The sequence below is a fragment of the Brachyhypopomus gauderio genome, chromosome 2 (assembly GCF_052324685.1).
Source record: "Brachyhypopomus gauderio isolate BG-103 chromosome 2, BGAUD_0.2, whole genome shotgun sequence".
Classification (NCBI taxonomy): domain Eukaryota; kingdom Metazoa; phylum Chordata; class Actinopteri; order Gymnotiformes; family Hypopomidae; genus Brachyhypopomus; species Brachyhypopomus gauderio.
Genome location: NC_135212.1, coordinates 13961551 through 13980565, shown reverse-complemented (window position 1 = coordinate 13980565; position 19015 = coordinate 13961551). Strand labels below are relative to the sequence as shown.

The window sequence follows — 19015 nt, the reverse complement described above, 5'->3', positions numbered from 1 at the left end:
CATCAGGACATGTATATAAATCATATTCAATATTATAAAGATTCCATTACCAAAGCTATATCTTTTTATTATTCTGGCATAATTAACTTAAATGAAGGTCACTCGAAGGTCATTTTCTGTCACGGTGGGGCGGCGTATACTCACACGCACACGCCCCCGAGCACTAAACCACTCCCCCGGTCCCAATCACCTCACTATTGACACCTGTAGCTCGTTACCTTGCACCTTCTTAAGCCCACAGGCCGTACAGTCCAGTGCTTCACATTGAATGGGGTCAACGCCTCACATCTCTGGACCTGCTCGTCACTTCTCGTCACTATGGCCGTTTGATACACGGACTTTAATAAGTGTAGGTCTGTTTTGCCGCTGTGTTGCAGCCCGTGCATTTGTGTTACTTTATTTTAACAATGGACAATAAAGAGTTGGATGTGCAGCCTGTGGCTCCTGCCGCCTCACATTTGCTCTTTTAAATAACCGAACCTCTGAATTCATTTCATACTATTCTGAATTTTGTAATAATTTGGCTTCCTTTTTTCATACTAAAACTCACTCTCAGATTAAAGCTTCTACCTGAAGTCCAGTGTAGGAGAGGTACCTCCCTCCAAAGCTAAACAATGCTCCATCAGGGAAGATTGGAGGGGTCGGGCTCTGTGTAAAGAGGAGAGGTTCCCAGGGAGGTTGTTCTTGGCTGTTCTGTTGAGTTTCCTGGTTCTGGGGATTTGTGCTATGGTTCCGCTTTTCATTGTGTGCATTATGGAAAGTGTTTGTGAAAAACGATATCTAGATAGTTCCATATAAACTACTGTACAAGCAACTGAAAAAAGATGTGGCGTCCAGCAGTCTTTCAAAATAAAAGCATTTTATAAAGATTGCAGGTTGCGGGGCTAAAGACAGAATGGTAGAGGCTTTTCAAAGTATTGAGAAGTCATACCTTCCAGATTGAAACTGTGTTTTCAGTTTGTCCTACTGCCTTATTAGATGTCCACTGAGATCGTATGAGATCCCAATCACAGAAGTTGAGGATTGTTGAGAAAGTTGAGGAAGAGAGGATTGTGAGAGGTTATAAGGAAGTGGCTAAGGGAGACATAGTCGTTGTAGTGAGCAGTGTGTGGTGGTACTGCAGAGCTATGGTTGACAAGCTTAGTGGAAGAGTTTTAATGTGCTCAGGTGAGTCATGAAATGATTTTGTTAGGATCCAAGGATACAATGATAACCGATGTGTAAGGCAGGGAGGAAGTGAAGTCCATGAGTGGCAGTGCACTTAGCCAATAGAGATGGCAGGGGGCAGAGTGGGTGGACCTGGGTGAGGAGATTCAGGAGAAATGTTTCATGAGGCCACATCCTCAGAGAGAAGGTGAATGAGGGCCAGTTTTATTCATGAGCAGGACGAGGATGCACGACGTGCAACAACAGCATCAGTAGAGAAGTGAGGGAAGTGAGAGGAGTGAGAGAAGTGAGAGGAGTGAGAGAAGTGAGGGAAGTGAGAGAAGTGAGAGGAGTGAGAGGAGTGAGAGAAGTGAGGGAAGTGAGAGAAGTGAGAGAAGTGAGAGGAGTGAGAGGAGTGAGAGGAGTGAGAGAAGTGAGGGAAGTGAGAGAAGTGAGAGGAGTGAGAGAAGTGAGAGGAGTGAGAGAAGTGAGAGAAGTGAGAGGAGTGAGAGAAGTGAGGGAAGTGAGAGGAGTGAGAGAAGTGAGAGGAGTGAGAGGAGTGAGAGAAGTGAGGGAAGTGAGGGAAGTGAGAGGAGTGAGAGGAGTGAGAGAAGTGAGAGGAGTGAGGGAAGTGAGAGGAGTGAGAGAAGTGAGAGAAGTGAGAGGAGTGAGAGAAGTGAGGGAAGTGAGAGGAGTGAGGGAAGTGAGAGGAGTGAGAGGAGTGAGGGAAGTGAGGGGAGTGAGGGAAGTGAGAGGAGTGAGAGGAGTGAGGGAAGTGAGGGAAGTGAGAGAAGTGAGAGGAGTGAGAGAAGTGAGAGGAGTGAGAGAAGTGAGAGAAGTGAGAGGAGTGAGAGGAGTGAGAGAAGTGAGGGAAGTGAGAGGAGTGAGAGGAGTGAGAGAAGTGAGAGAAGTGAGGGAAGTGAGAGAAGTGAGAGGAGTGAGAGGAGTGAGAGAAGTGAGAGGAGTGAGGGAAGTGAGAGAAGTGAGAGGAGTGAGAGAAGTGAGGGAAGTGAGAGAAGTGAGGGAAGTGAGAGAAGTGAGAGGAGTGAGAGGAGTGAGAGAAGTGAGGGAAGTGAGAGAAGTGAGGGAAGTGAGAGGAGTGAGAGGAGTGAGAGAAGTGAGATGAGTGAGGGAAGTGAGGGAAGTGAGAGAAGTGAGAGGAGTGAGAGAAGTGAGGAAAGTGAGAGAAGTGAGAGGAGTGAGAGAAGTGAGAGGAGTGAGAGAAGTGAGGGAAGTGAGGGAAGTGAGAGAAGTGAGAGGAGTGAGAGAAGTGAGAGGAGTGAGGGAAGTGAGAGGAGTGAGAGAAGTGAGAGGAGTGAGAGAAGTGAGGAAAGTGAGAGAAGTGAGAGGAGTGAGAGAAGTGAGAGGAGTGAGAGAAGTGAGGGAAGTGAGGGAAGTGAGAGGAGTGAGAGAAGTGAGAGGAGTGAGAGAAGTGAGAGGAGTGAGAGAAGTGAGGGAAGTGAGAGGAGTGAGAGAAGTGAGAGGAGTGAGAGAAGTGAGAGGAGAGAGAGAAGTGAGGGAAGTGAGAGGAGTGAGGGAAGTGAGAGGAGTGAGAGGAGTGAGAGGAGTGAGAGAAGTGAGGGAAGTGAGGGGAGTGAGGGAAGTGAGAGGAGTGAGAGGAGTGAGGGAACTGAGGTTGATAGGACAGTGGAGAAAAGGAAGATTACTCGAGAGAAGCTGTGTATGCAGATCGCATCTACATTTCACTTGGAGCCCCTGGACATTAGGAAGGTGATTACAGGATATTTAAACCCTGTGGTTTCACTGTATTTATTGTTTTAAACTCGGTTTTGCATGTCTTTATTGTTTATTATAGAGCAGGTATCACCAAATGGCGGACCGCGGTCCGGATCCGGACCCGAACGCCGTCCTGTCCGGACCCAATCACATTCCTGATTAACTGGATACGGACCCAAATGCCAAAAAAATTTTAACGGGAGACTATATTTTAAACCGGAGAATTTATTTTCAGACGAGTGTTACGTTCACCACCCATTTGAGTGTTAGTTTCGCCCCCCGCTCAACAACTTTCGTTCGCCACCGCGGACCCGGACCTAAGGTCTGAGCTATCTGCCAAAAATGGACCGCGGAAAGATTTAACTGATTACCCCTGTTATAGAGTATTTAGAACCCATGTTTTCTCTGTTTTATTATTGGTCATTGCTCCATGTTCAGTGTGTAATGTCAGTGTTTGGTCTGTGTTTCTGTTTCTTCTGCCTTTGTGTTTCTGTTCTTGTCTTACTAACACATTACTCTTTCATTTCATTGTCCCTTTCTTCTGTTGTTCATGGACCATTTCATGGCCACTGGGTATGGATTTGCCCTCAGTAAACATCTCTGCATTCAGCCTTTCCATACTGCCTCCGATGGCAGATTGGATTTCCATTATGATAGGAATGGAGGTTTTATACACCACACATCCGTCACATTCTCATGTGCACTGTTGTGGCAGTTACTGGTTTAACTGCCACAACAATTGGACCTGTTCTGGTCCAGATGTACACTGGTCCAAATACACTGGTTGACATGCACTGGCAGTGGTTCACAGTCATCTATGACTGTACTGAAGTGCAGAAGGTCATCGGTGCAACTTTCAGCTGTGAAGTGTGACATTCTTTAGTGTGAACAAAACATTCCTAGCAGTTCCCTGCATGTGTCTTGAATAATATCTTGGGTTTAGGGGTCCAGCTATTTATCACAACTCACATGTTAAATTTAAGGAGTGAATAGACCAGTGTAAGCTATAATAGCACAATATGTATTTTTTCTTGGCCTTCGCTGTTGAATTGAATCGAAGATGGGATTAAATCATTCTGCTGGTTTAGGGTGGCATACTTCGCAGAAATATGAAACTTTTAACTACCATGCTGGCAAAGTGAATCAATTACACTGATCTCGAAACAATGTCAGTGATACCTCCTTCTGACTCTTGAGGTTAAGCACCATCTGGATTACTGATCTCAGTGCAGGCTGGGACAAGGGTGGAATTAGGGTGCTTTAACTGGGTCACTGACAATAACAGCAGCAAGCAGCAGCTCAGAATTAGCTCACAGTTCTGGTGGCACCAGAACTCAACGCTCAGTGTTGCTCGACCCAGTTCTGTCTTGAACATGTGGAGTAGAAGGACCTGCTTATGAAGGGACAGTGTGTGTTTGTGTGTGTGTGTGTGTGTGTGTGTGTGTGTGTGTGTGTGTCTACTAGGTTAAGTGCATTTAAGTGTGTGTGTGTGTGTGTGTGCGTGTGTCTCCTAGGTGAAGCACATTTAAGTGTGTATGTGTGTGTGTGTGTGTGTGTGTGTGTGTGTGTGTGTGTGTGTGTGTGTGTCTCCTAGGTTAAGCACATTTAAGTGTGTATGTGTGTGTGTGTGTGTGTGTGTGTGTGTGTGTCTCCTAGGTTAAGCACATTTGTGTGTGTGTGTGTGTGTGTGTGTGTGTGTCCTAGGTTAAGCACATTTAAGTGTGTGTGTGTGTGTGTGTGTGTCTCCTAGGTTAAGCACATTTAAGTGTGTGTGTGTCTGTGTGTCTCCTAGGTTAAGCACATCTAAGTGTGTGTCTTGTGTGTCAGTATGTGTCCAAGATAAACCTGAGGCACATGCCTTTAGCACCAACTTCAGATTCACTCTTATTGATTGTTGGTCTTCAGAGAGAAGCAGAAAGAAAGATGGAGTGGGGGAGAAAGAGAGAGACATAGAGAGAGATGGAGAGGGAGAGAGACAGTGAGAAAGAGAGAGGGAGAAAGAAAGATGGAGTTGGGAGAAAGAGGAAGAGAGAGTGGGAGAAGGGGTGGGAGAGAGTGGGGGAGGGAGAGAGTGGGAGAGGGAGAGAGTGAAAGAGGGAGAGTACGAGTCAGTGAGTTTACATTCCCTATAATAACAGATGGAATCAAAGGTTTGTATCTGCACCACGTCTCTGTCCTTTTAGCCTTTAGCTTAGCGCCAGCTATACAGCCACAACACTTCCTCTTCAGCTCCGCTGGTATTGTGTGAACAATGCCCCCGCGTCCTTGAGGTCGTAGTGCCAGCAGTTGTTCCAGAGAATAAGCAAAATATTCTCCACTGCCTTGCATATTTGACGTAGACATATCCATATATAATACACATATGAGACACATGTACAAAGTATCAAAGTGAAAAAAAGACTAACCTCTTACATATGGAGCTACTGGACAGGCAGCCATTTGCACCGGCGCCGGAAGCTAGAAGTTAGATATATGTTGTGAGGTCACATACTGGTGTTGGACGAGAAGGCCTGGCTCTCGGTCTCCGCTCTAATTCAACCCAAAGGTGTTCTATCAGGTTGAGGTCAGGATTCTGTGCAGACCAGTCAGGTTCATTCACACCAGACTCTGCCATCCATGTCTTTATGGACCTTGCTTTGTTCACTGGTGTACAGTCATGTTGGAAGAGGAAGGGGCCAGCTTCAAACTGTTCCCATAAAGTTGGGAGCATGGAATTGTCCAAAATGTCTTGGTGTGCTGAATCATTCAGACTTCCTCTCACTGGAACTAAGGGGCCAAGCCCAGCTCCTGAAAAACAACTCCACACCATAATCCCCCTTCTACCAAACCTTTATACTTGGCACAATGCAGTCAGACAAGTACTGTTCTCCTGACAACCACCAAACTCAGACTCATCCATCAGATTGCCAGATGGAGAAGCGTGACTCGTCACTCCAGAGAACACACCTCCACTGCTCTAGAGTCCAGTAGCGGTGTACATAACACCACTGTATCCGACTTGGTGATGTACGGCTTGGATGCAGCTGCTCGACCATGGAAACCCATTCCATGAAGCTCTCTGTGCACTGTGCTTGAACTAATCTGAAGGCCACCAGTTTGGATGTCTGTAGTGATTGACTCTTCTCCGTGATGTTCCAATTTTTTGGAATGGGTCTGTATGTGTTTATGTTTTAGGTCATATTTATGCAGAAATATAAATAATTCTAAAGGGTTCACAAACTTTCAAGCACCACTGTGTATATATGTGTATATGTATATATTAGTGCTGTCAATTCCAGGTGCCGCGATTAAAAGTCCTCACCAGGATTTTGCTCAGGCTTCCTGGATTGTGTTGATTCCACAAATTTTACCTGGATTGCTAATTAGAAAATCTAGCAAGCTTGAGCAAAATCCTGGTGAGGACTTTTAATCGCGGCACCTGGAATTGACAGCACTAGTATATATAATATTCTCTTGGTGATCTTAACCAGGTTTATGAGGCAGCATCTATGATGCCCCGAACACATTTTCATGTATGCTGAGCACGTCTAGTTCTGTCCATGTACGTATTTCCGTGGGTGTGTGTTTATAGGAGTGTGTTCACCGTTCTCACCTGTGGGTCGTCTCGTCGCGGGTCTCGTGTTGTTCGTATACTTAATGTGCATTTACGCAGTGTTACTGCATTTATGCAGTCTTTGTCTGAGTCTCACGTTACTACGTGCTCTTGTTGAATGTGCAAAAAAAACATATATAGGCCATTGACATTAATTATTTATATTTGGCTTAGAAGCTAATTTAAGCATAAACTGTTAGCTAGAAATGCCTTTAAGAATAAAGAAAATACATTCAGTCCACTGTGTCCACACTTTTGACACTATGTGTATATTCATAGCCCTCTACTTTATTCCAAGTCTGGGCCCTGTTTCCTAAGATCGTTTTAAATGAGTGTTCAATGTAATCCCCTCTCTCTACCATTTAAAGATGATTTCTTAGCACAAAATTTAAGTCATAGCTGTTCATGGTGCTGTAGGCAGGAAATAGCAGCCTGGCCGGGAGAATGTGAATCAGCACAACCTCAGATGTATAAGACGTTAAGACACTTTCAGTTCTTAGTCCTTTGGCTTCTGCCTCCTCCAATTACATTACAGTGACCTCAATATAATAGATGTGTTGTGTTGTATATCACGACCTGCTCAGCGTCTCGACTGAGTGGTGCCGTTCTCATTTTCACTTCTCCATATGCTATATGAGCCTCAACAGCGTTGTGTGAGCACATGTGAACACAGTTAATCAATCAATCAAAATTTATTTATATAAAACCTTTTACAACAGTTGTCACAAAGCAGCTTTACAAGTGTCTGAGTCCAAGCCCCTAGTGAGCAAGCCAAGGGCAACAGTGGTAAGGAAAAACTCCCTAAGAGCATGAGGAAGAAACCTTGAGAGGAACCAAGACTCAGGGGGGGAATCCATCCTCCTCTGGCTGATGCTGGTCACTTTGACAACAATAATTGGACAGATACATAAGCAAAGAATTTTCTATGTTATTCTTATTCTTAAGAGTCTGAGATTTCTTGATGGTCAGTAATGGTAGTCCAGGGCTGTGGAGATACAGCCATAGCAGAGGAGAATTTGGGGTGGTGAGAGGGTCCAGGGCAGTCGGTTGATCCTTCATCATAGCTGGTTAGACAGGAGGTTGCTGGCCCAGGGTGAATAGCAGGTCTGACCTTTGAGTTTAAAATGAAACTAATCAGATATTTATTTATTTATTTATTTTTATAAAGCACCTGTCAAGCATATGCTGTCTGTTAAGGTGGCTAGGTGGACTTAACGAACACAAAAAAGCTGAGTTGAGTGGTCTCGGAGCTGAGTGTCGTGGTCTCGGAGTGTCGTGGTCTCGGAGTGTCGTGGTCTCGGAGTGTCGTGGCCTCGGAGTGTCGGGGCCTCGGAGTGTTGGAGTGTTGCTCTTGTGCATCTCACATGCCGATAGTTTGTAACATTTCTGTGTCATGCCAGAAGTTAATGTAAATTAAATGGAAGTGACTGTAATTAATTAATCTGGATTGAGCCAAATGTGTTTCACACCCTGGTGTTCTACAGTATACTGCTCCTAATCCCGCTTGGTCAATTCACTTATTAGCATGGCTGTCTGTTATGATAATTAAGTTATTAGCAGTAGTGCCAATTAATGCAAATTTAGACCAGATTATTTGGTCTGCTGCATGTTATGGAATGAGTGTAGTTGTGAATATGAATTATAGTATTTGCAGTGTTGGCAAGGCAAGAATACGTCACCTAGAGTAAGTCACAATGGGTCTGGATGGTGTTGCCACTGCACTGAACACGAGAAATTCTGACTTCAGGAATGTTCTTGTTGCACACTCACACTCACATTTACATTTACAGCAGTTGGCAGATACTGTCAGAATGACTCACAGACCCTTGAGCTCTTGAATGACTCAAGAGCTCTTAGCAAGGTAAAAGAGACGAGGACGGGTGATGAGTGACTTGGAGGGGTCTTTCCCAGTAGCAGACAGCCAACAGGCAACTGGTCCCTGACGCTGTGGATGACGGGCATGAGGGCTGATATTTTCACTCCTAAGGGAATATGGATGATATCCTCAAAATAGCAGATGTCTTAAGTCTTTGTGTATGTGTGTGTGTGTGAGTGTGTGTATCTCTGTTGCTCTGGGTGAGCTCAGTGAGTGAGATATAAATGCAGGTTGGTGACTCATCCTTAGAACCATGTCAATGAAATATTTCCAGGTCAATGCTCTGAGATTACACTCTTCCTGTGTTGCAGTTCCAGGTCAGTGCTCTGAGACGGCATTCTTCCTGTGTTCTAGTGTCATAGTTTGTTAATGTCCACCCCTCTACACCACTTCCTCTACACCAGGGGTGCTCATTACGTCGAAGGAAGTGTCGGTCGATCGCGAAGGAATGTGCGTAGATCGCGTCACATAAAATAGTAGTAGATGAATCGCACATCTGCACTGACGGTTGTATTTTGATTGACATTCACGGTAGCCAATCTGCAATCCACTCAACAAATTACGTTCGCCGCCACCCCGGTAGATCTTTCTGACTTGGTCATCTTATAAGTAGCTCGCAAGCTGAAAACTGTGGGCACCCCTGCTCTACACAAAACAAGCACACAGTTCATTGTTTTTAATATTTCCAGAGGTGTGTGTATTTTTACTGTATCTCTGTGCATATCTCTGCTGACCTGCTACAGTCTAAAGTCTTTACTTATGAAACTGTGAAGGACCAGAATCAATCAGTGGTTTTGATTTGTTCAGATTTATATACACTATATTGCCAAAAGTATTTGCTCAACTTCCTTGACTCACATATGAGTTTAGGAGTGTGTTTATGGGGATTTTTGACCATTCTTCCAGAAGCGCATTTGTGAGGTCACATACTGATGTTGGACGAGAAGGCCTGGCTCTTTGCGCACTGTTCTTGAGCTAATCTGAAGGCCACATGAAGTTTGGATGTCTGTAGTGATTGACTCTGCAGAAAGTTGGTGACCTCTTCACACTATGTACTTCAGCATCCACTGACCTGCTCCATCAGTTTACGTGGCCCACCACTTCATGTCTGAGTTGCTGTAATTTCCAAACACTTCCATTTTCTTATAATACAGTTCACTGTGGAATATTTAGGAGCGAGGAAATTTCACAACTAGATTTGTTACACAGGTGGCATCATATCACAGTTCCACACTGGAATTCACTGAGCTCCTGAGAGCGATCCATTATTTCACAAATGTTTGTTAAAATAGTCTGCATGCTTAGGTGTTTAATTTTATACACCTGTGGCCATAGAAGTGATTAGAACACCTAATTCCGATAATTTGGATGGTTGAGTGAATACTTTTGACAATATAGTGTACCTTCTCATCTATATGTTTCCACGAGCCACACAGGGTAGCAGCTCCAACTTCTCTTGGGCTTTGAGGTTCAGATGTTTCGTTTAATAGTCTCTGTCCATTATCCTTAGCAGGACGTTTTGTCAAGAAGCAAAAATGTATGTAACAGCCCTGCTGTTTGTAGTGTGGGTAATAGCCCTGCTGTTTGTAGTGTGTGTAACAGCCCTGCTGTTTGTAGTGTATGTAACAGCACTGCTGTTTGTAGTGTGGGTAATAGCCCTGCTGTTTGTAGTGTGTGTAACAGCCCTGCTGTTTGTAGTGTATGTAACAGCACTGCTGTTTGTAGTGTGTGTAGCAGCCCTGCTGTTTGTAGTTTGTGTAGCAGCACTGCTGTTTGTAATGTGTGTAACAGCACTGCTGTTTGCAGTTTGTGTAGCAGCACTGCTGTTTGTAGTGTGTATAACAGCACTGCTGTTTGTAGTGTGTATAACAGCACTGCTGTTTGCAATGTGTAACAGCCCTGCTGTTTGTAGTGTGTGTAGCAGCACTGCTGTTTGTAGTGTGTGTAGCAGCACTGCTGTTTGTAATGTGTGTAACAGCACTGCTGTTTGTAATGTGTGTAACAGCACTGCTGTTTGTAATGTGTGTAACAGCCCTGCTGTTTGTAGTGTGTGTAACAGCCCTGCTGTTTGTAGTGTGTGTAACAGCACTGCTGTTTGTAGTGTGTGTAGCAGCACTGTTGTAGTGTATGTGAAAGTGTAATAGAGCGGCTATTTTCAGTGATGGGTGTTTCACCCTGATGACACATGGCAGAGACACTACACTACCTGTGCCTACATTTATTTGATTGGTCATGTTCAGGGAATATATTTTGCCCATTTGTCATTTAATTATTCCGATTTTATACCCAAGAGCAATTAATTAATTAGAAAAAGTCTAGTTTACCAGTTTTTACACCTCCATACCGAAGAGCTACCATAACAGCATTCTGATCATTTAAATCCTGCAGCATGTATCACAGCCTTAAGACTTCTTCTGATGGAGTCACAATTCTAGTGATAGTGGGGAGATAGTGTTTCAGGCATCTATTTTGATTAAGCATAATTTGACAGACAATTTTAACACCATGCAAGAACACCAGATGTGAGACATATTTCATACATCTGAAACACTTAAGATGTATGTTCTCGTAAACAAAGCAGTGAAGTCGTGCTTGACGACCAGTTTTTCAATGCTGTCAGTGATGTACTATACACATTTGTAGGAGTGCAGGAACACAAATGTAGCTCATGCAACATTGTCCAACTGGGGCTAGTGGAATCTAGGGGGTAAATCTAGGAGTAGTGAGTAAACACAAGGGTGGTGTCTAAAGCTAAGGGGAGTGAGTAAACGCAGGAGTAGTGACTAAAACTAGGGGTAGTGAGTAAATTCAGGGGTCGTGGGTAAAGTGAGTGAGTGACTATGTAGATGTAAGTGAGGGACTGTGGAGAATTAAGTGAGGGACCGTGGACCGTGTATGTGTTTTAGTGGTATGCACTAGCCTGTTCAGTCCAGCCCATGAAAACACCCCAGACACTCCCTGTTCATTTAAGTCATACATTTAAGCTTTATGGGTCAACATAAGAATTTTAAAATCAATTTGAAATTTTACCGGAAGCCAGTGTAACGCCAAGAGAGTAGGACTAATATGATTGAATTTTCTAGCCTTAGTTAGGACTCTTTTTACATACTTTTACATTTACTAAAAGGGCAGTCATGGCCTGGTGGTAGGGAACTGGTCTTGTGACCGGAGGGTCGTGGGTTTGATTCCCAGGCCTGAGGCCATCAGTGAGGTGCCCTTGAGCAAGGTATCTACCCCCAACTGCTCCCCGGGCGCCGGGCTAGGGCTGCCCACCGCTCTGGGCACATGTGTACCACAGCCCCCTAGTAATCACTAGTGTGTGTGTGTGTGTGTGTGTGTGTGTGTGTGTGTGTTCTAACTGCACAGATGGGTTAAAAGCGGAGGACAAATTTCGATATGTATATTTGGCCTCTTATTGTTTGTGATCTAAATGTGTGTTGAATTTTCAGTGTTGAATTTTCCTAGAACTCACCCACTCAAGTTGGCACACACATCCAAGTTGGACCATGGGCACCACTACTGTATTTAATTGACTTAACATTTTTTAACATGTGCTCTTCTACAGTGATTTTTTAGGGTTTGTGTGTGATATATACACACACTCGAGTCCACGTGTTCAGTGCTCCACTCAGTACAGCTCAATGTGCAGATGTCAGGACCTGTGGGACTAAATGCTGCAGACAATCAACACGAGGAATATATATATATAACTAGACTAGAGGATGACTCTCTGAAAGCAGACATGTAATATCAGATTAGTGATAGTTTTTAGCAGACATTTAGCAAATTGACATTTTTACAGACATTTACAGACAATACATTTGTAAACACTTAATAACCCCCCAACAGGTGAATTACTGGTCTGTAACATATCTAGTGCAGGTCTGTGTTGGTGTGTGTACCTTGGTCTGTAACATGTCTAGTACATGTCTGGGTTGGTGTGTGTACCTTGGTCTGTAACAGGTCTTGTACATGTCTGTGTTGGTGTGTGTACCTTGGTCTGTAACATGTCTCGTACATGTCTGTGTTGGTGTGTGTACCTTGGTCTGTAACATGTCTAGTGCAGGTCTGTGTTGGTGTGTGTACCTTGGTCTGTAACATGTCTCATACATGTCTGTTTTGGTGTGTGTACCTTGGTCTGTAACATGTCTCGTACATGTCTGTGTTGGTGTGTGTACCTTGGTCTGTAACATGTCTCGTACATGTCTGTGTTGGTGTGTGTACCTTGGTCTGTAACATGTCTAGTGCAGGTCTGTGTTGGTGTGTGTACCTTGGTCTGTAACATGTCTCGTACATGTCTGAGTTGGTGTGTGTACCTTGGTCTGTAACATGTCTCATACATGTCTGTTTTGGTGTGTGTACCTTGGTCTGTAACATGTCTCGTACATGTCTGTGTTGGTGTGTGTACCTTGGTCTGTAACATGTCTCGTACATGTCTGTGTTGGTGTGTGTACCTTGGTCTGTAACATGTCTAGTGCAGGTCTGTGTTGGTGTGTGTACCTTGGTCTGTAACATGTCTCGTACATGTCTGTGTTGGTGTGTGTACCTTGGTCTGTAACATGTTTCGTACATGTCTGTGTTGGTGTGTACCTTGGTCTGTAACATGTCTCGTACATGTCTCTGTTGGTGTGTGTACCTTGGTCTGTAACATGTCTCGTACATGTCTGTGTTGGTGTGTGTACCTTGGTCTGTAACATGTCTCGTATATGTCTGTGTTGGTGTGTGTACCTTGGTCTGTAACATGTCTCGTACATGTCTGTGTTGGTGTGTGTACCTTGGTCTGTAACATGTCTCGTACAGGTCTGTGTTGGTGTGTGTACCTTGGTCTGTAACATGTCTCGTACATGTCTGTGTTGGTGTGTGTACCTTGGTCTGTAACATGTCTCATACATGTCTGTGTTGGTGTGTGTACCTTGGTCTGTAACATGTCTCATACATGTCTGTGTTGGTGTGTGTGTGTATCTCTGCAGGAGGACAGGTGGCCCTTCCTGTTTGGCTTCTTGGCCATTCCTGCCGCCCTGCAGCTGTGTGTTTTGCCATTTCTGCCAGAGAGCCCACGCTTCCTGCTCATGGAGCGCCGAGATGAAGCCCGAGCTGAACAAGGTTCCCTCACTTTCACTGAGAGTCCCACATACCCCTCAACACACACTTTCTCAACACACTCCTCAACACACACTCCTCAACACACACTCATCAACACACTCTTCAACACACACCCCTCAACACACACACCAACACATACTCTTCAACACACACCTCAACACACACTCCTCAACACACACCTCAACACACACACCTTAACACACACTCCTCAACACACACTCCTCAACACACACTCCTCAACACACACTCTTCAACACACACTCTTCAACACACACTCTTCAACACACTCCTCAACACACACTCCTCAACACACACCTTAACACCCACTCCTCAACACACTCCTCAACACATGGTTGCTAAGGAAACCATGATGCCAGATGAATGGATCCATGACAAAAAAGCTTTCTTCTGTTGGTAACCATTCCCATAGCCATGTTGTGGCTAAAGATATCAACAACAAAAAGCTTTTAGATTGAAACATTGAATTTCATGTCCAGGAACTTTAGATTCTGCTCTGAAAACATTTATATGATAACAGCAAATTCCATCTGGGAAAGTACACATCATTGTGTTTCATTTTCTCACATCACAATTCATCATACTCATATTTTTGCTTCTTTGATCCTCTTGGTTTTTAAAAATTGTTTCTACATCGTCCAATCAAACATTTTGCTTCTTCATAAAAACCTGAAAGGTAGTTTCTACAGGGTGTCCACAGGCTCTTAAAAGGTATTCAAATTTGCTAAATCGATTTTGGAAAAATTAAGGCCCTTAAAAATTATTTAAAATCTTAATTGCGATTTTATGAGGTAGTCAATTTTTGTTGCCATTTTAGCTTTGCCTAAACAATTAGACTGCAAAAAGTATGCATGAGTGTGTTTATTTAACTTTGGGGTAGCTGCGATGCGGGGAGCTGGGACACAGACGTTAGTGTTGACACTGTGAATGGGCTTATTTATTGTAAAATAATGAATATACCACACATCATGAGGCTAGAGATGCTCCATTTATACATAATCATCACATAAGCACCGTCACAGTGTTAATGAGATTATGTATACTGATCTAGCAGCGGAGAAGAGCACACATTAATCTCATTCTCTCACTCTCCTATCCGATCTCCCCTTCTCTCTTAAAAGAGGTGTTGTTGCCCAATACATGATGCTTAAAGGCACAGCATGATTGTTTGTTACAAAGACTTAAAGAAAAAGTCAATGAGCTGATGCAAACTGGAGTCATTAGAATGCAAAACAAACGCATTGAGTCATGTCATGAGTAACGTGTCTATTGTTATTTATTATTCACCATTTTGTTTAACCAAGTTGTCCTAGTGTAAGGGTGTTAAGAAATTGTTAAATAAATCCTGCAAAAATGGGTTGAGACTTTTACTTTGTAATCGGATTATACCGTTTTGCATTGTGGGATTTCTGCAGCGGGAAGAGAATTCCATTGCTGCAGGTAGGTGAGATAATCGTGGGTCTGAGAAAAGTTATTAAAAGCCATATTTGCACTATTGTGTATGTCTTAGATCTAACATCAATTTAACATAATATGTAAGGTAATCTATAAATCGCATTTGTGTGATGTTTTACTTAGTAATGTCACTGTTATCTCGTTTTTTGGCCTTAATGTGTTCGTATTGGAAAGTGCAATTTATTATACAGCATTTGTTTTGTTTAAGCAGACTCCACATTTAATTCCACTCTAAATGTAATTTTATCAACCCATATGCAGGTAATTGATTATATTTGTATTTTAAGATGTTTGCATTTTGTATGTTTTATGCGCACCTTGTGGTTTTGCTAGCATGTGCGATCCAGAGCGTGATTAGCCTGGAATGTCGTGGCTGCATTACATGTGCAGTACCGGTGGTGGCCACAGAGTGTACTTTTTGTTCGTATATATCAGAGACCGTATATATAAGTGGACTGGACGACACGAGTGAAAAGTGAAGCCGTGTGTCAGCTGCCCTCTAGTGGCTAGCTGCAGTACAACTTTTAACCACGCCCATTCCCATGTAAGTGAATGGGGCGTGAATTTTTATTACACGTAAAATACGTTTTTTGAGCAATTATATTGTCAATTCTATAACACCTGTTAGTATCTCTCCCAGTGTTTTTCTCTACGATAAACAGATTTTATAGAAGTTAAGTGTTACTTAAAGGGGTGTGGCAATAAGGTGATTGACAGTTAATAGCTGCGTTGATTGATTCTGCAGTAAATTGTTGTAACAGACCATTAGGGTCAAGTTCTTTGCAGTTTATTCGGAAAGTAGCTCAGTTAGATATTTGATCAAGAAATGTGCTCTAGTTTTAACATGTGGCTAGTTTTTCTTTTCCGTGTCCGCCGTGACCATGGTTCATCGGACCAACACGTTGTCTTGGGACCCTTAAAAAACTACCTTAAACTGTACAGACTGGGATAAAACTTCAGGAAACAATAAACAAGAATATAATGTAATGGTCCACTTATCTATTAATATCTTATGAACAGCCCAATGATGTTTTTGAACGGTCCAAACGCGAAGTTAAATTTCAAGCAGGCTCAAAAAGAAACAGAAGCACGAAATGCTAATTCTTCTAACGGGATGAGAGAAAGCGCTCATTCTATTACGCCATATTACGAAAACTCTGGGAAGAACCTCCTACAAACTGATGAAAACAGCGATTTATTTACAGCGCGCTTGCGATCACTGACCTCGCTTAGACAGTGCGACTGGAGGAAAATGGCCACGGCTCAATCATTATCATGCGGGGAAATCCAAGTAACTCCTCTCAGGTTAGCAAATTGTGTTAGCTAGTTCGTAGTTTGAACGCGAATTGAACGAAATGTACTTGAAGAATAAATCGTGTATACATGTCTGTGTGTGTGTATATACACCAGAGACCAGAGGTGGGACCAAGTCAGTGTTTTGCAAGTCTCAAGTAAGTCCAAGTCTTTATCCTCAAGTCCCGAGTCAAGTCTCGAGTCAAGACAGGCAACCGTCAAGTCCCAAGCCTGAAACTTGGAATTTCAAGTCCTTTCGAGTCTTTTTTTTTTTTTTACCAATGTTGCAGGTATATTTTAAATGTAAATAATAGACATGTGTTGTTTTTTAAATCTGTATTCTCCTCAAATCTTGATAAAATATGTGCAACTGAAAACACGAAGTATAAAAAAAATTAAAATTACACCTCTTTATTGCACAGTTCAATTTTTTTAACTTAGCTGCAAAAATATTCATACTTTAAACTACAATTTTCCAGAAATAAATATTCTGTGAAAGTCTTAAGTAGAACTCCATGTTAAAATAAAAAGTGCTGATATTTCCACAGTACAATACAAAGAACCATAACGGTTCATTTTTCCCTCTCTTCTCTTATCTGGTTTCTTAGAGAACATGTGTGTCCATGTGTGAGTGACACAAGACAAACAAATATAAGAACTGAACAATTAACAGGAATCTGCAACTTTAGACATTTCAGTAAACTATTCTGCATTGGATTTGCAAAAGACCAAACTGGCCAAAAGTCTGTATGTCATTTGTGCACGATGAGGCCGTAGAATGATGCCCCCATAGCTGAAAACTCGCTTCACTTTTGTCAATACAGTGGTACCTCGAGATACGAGCTGCTCTATATACGAGCGATCCAAGATACGAGCACCGAGACGAGCAAAATTTCTGTTCGACACCCGAGTGCACGCTCGAGATACGAGCATGAACCGGTCATCACAGCCATTCGCACGTGTGCTTTGCAACGAGTAACAGTACGTACGATGTATACAGTACAGTATTTCAATACTACAAACGTTTTTTTTTTTTTGCATTATGGCTCCAAAGAAAGGCTCTAGTAGTGGAAAGTCCAGTGAGAAGAGAATGATAACTATAGAAACTAAGCAGGAGATTATTCACCTGCATGAGAAAGGCACTCGTGTAGTCGAACTCGCTCGTCTGTTCGGCCGGAGTACATCCACCATTAGCACTATCCTGAAGCAGAAGGACAACTTTAAAAGTGCAAACACGGCGAAAGGCTTGACGATATTGCCCCAACTTCGGACACCGGTTCATGCCTTTATTAATAAAGAACATGTCTTTTTTTCCACATTTACGCTAGTTTTGTGACCGTAACCAATTACAATATATATACGGTCTCTCATATATATATATATATCAGTGGCGATTGCTCTAAGACTGCAAGGGAAGCTCAGCTTCCCCTAAAATGTCAAAAATAAGTGATCAAACATATACTGTTGTGTGTACGTCATTGTCTAAATATGCGGTACAACGCACTCAACTTTTGTTCAGAATCAGCTTCTTATCACTGGTAACGATACGGCTTTCCTCTCACTCATTCCCGCAGCTTCACGGTGCTTTAAACGGTGTGGACGCTGAGCGTCTACAGAGTTCAATAGCGAAGCAAAGAGTGCAGCGATATGAGACGAGCCATTGGATAAATGCTGGGCTTTGTCCCGCCCATCGGACGCTCAGCGTCTCTGGGGGTCTATGGGGCAGTGGGCTGGCCTCGGCTGGCCCGGACGCTCAGCTTCTGCATGATGATTGGATGATCTGTCTGAGGCTGAATCTCTTTTTGATTGACAGCGAAATGAGCGAATCAGCGATCTTTTGGAGTAAACCTCCGCGGGAGCATTTAATTTAATTTTTTTTTTTCCATTCTGTTCTGAGTTGAACTGGAGATTTTCCTAATCCTCTTAGCGGCATTTTCTTCGTTAAAAACGACTAGCGACAAGTCAAGCTTCTATTTTTGGTGGTTTTTGTTGTAGCTGCTTGTGTTTGGAGACTGACTTCTATCACTCAAGCCGAAATTGAGCTTCCCCTCCTTGAAAGACCAGCATCTGCCACTGATATATATATATATATATATATATATATATATATATATATATATATATATATATATATATATATATATATACATAAATGGATGAAGCAATGTTTTGTGCGAGAATCAGTGGGAAGAGAATTCCATTGCTGCAGGCAGACTCCACATTTAATTCCACTCTAAATTCACCCAATTGAGTGTCCTCATCATTTGCAACATCACAACGCAGACCAGTAACACTAGCTGGTGAATATCTGAGAGTTAATATTTTAATAAATCTAGCCCTGCTTCAGTTATTTTTTTTAACCTTTGTTTCTTTACACCATATTGGAGTTCTCTTATATGGTTTTATAGATTAAATTACAATCCTACAGACCGATTTCCAATCTACCTTTTATTTCTAAAGTTCTTGAGAGAGCTGTCGCCATACAGTTACAGGCTTTTCTCACCACCAACAATCTCTTTGAGACATTCCAGTCTGGATTTCGTCCCTTACACAGCACTGAGACTGCTCTTCTCAGTGCTTTGAATAACCTGCTCCTGTCCTCTGACTCTGGGCGTGCATCTGTCATTCTTCTCCTTGATTTAACTGCTGCTTTTGATAACAGTTAATCACAAAATACTCCTCTCACGTCTCTCCAGTTTTGGTCTGTCTGGCACTGTGCTCTCTTGGTTTTCATCCTACCTTACTAACAGATCTCAGTTTGTCAGTATAGGAAAGCACAAATCCATTTCTGTCCC

General features: G+C 42.9%; 1 protein-coding gene across 7 annotated transcripts in view; it reads left to right on the top strand.

Moving 5' to 3' along the window:
- Window positions 1-19015, top strand: part of slc2a9l2 (solute carrier family 2 member 9, like 2) — a 268703-nt gene that overhangs the window by 70563 nt on the left and 179125 nt on the right. For all 7 annotated transcript variants that reach the window (XM_076987952.1, XM_076987944.1, XM_076987918.1 and 4 more), the window contains one exon: window positions 13322-13454. In XM_076987952.1, the coding sequence (XP_076844067.1) occupies window positions 13322-13454 (133 nt within the window). The remainder of the gene's footprint in view (window positions 1-13321; window positions 13455-19015) is intronic.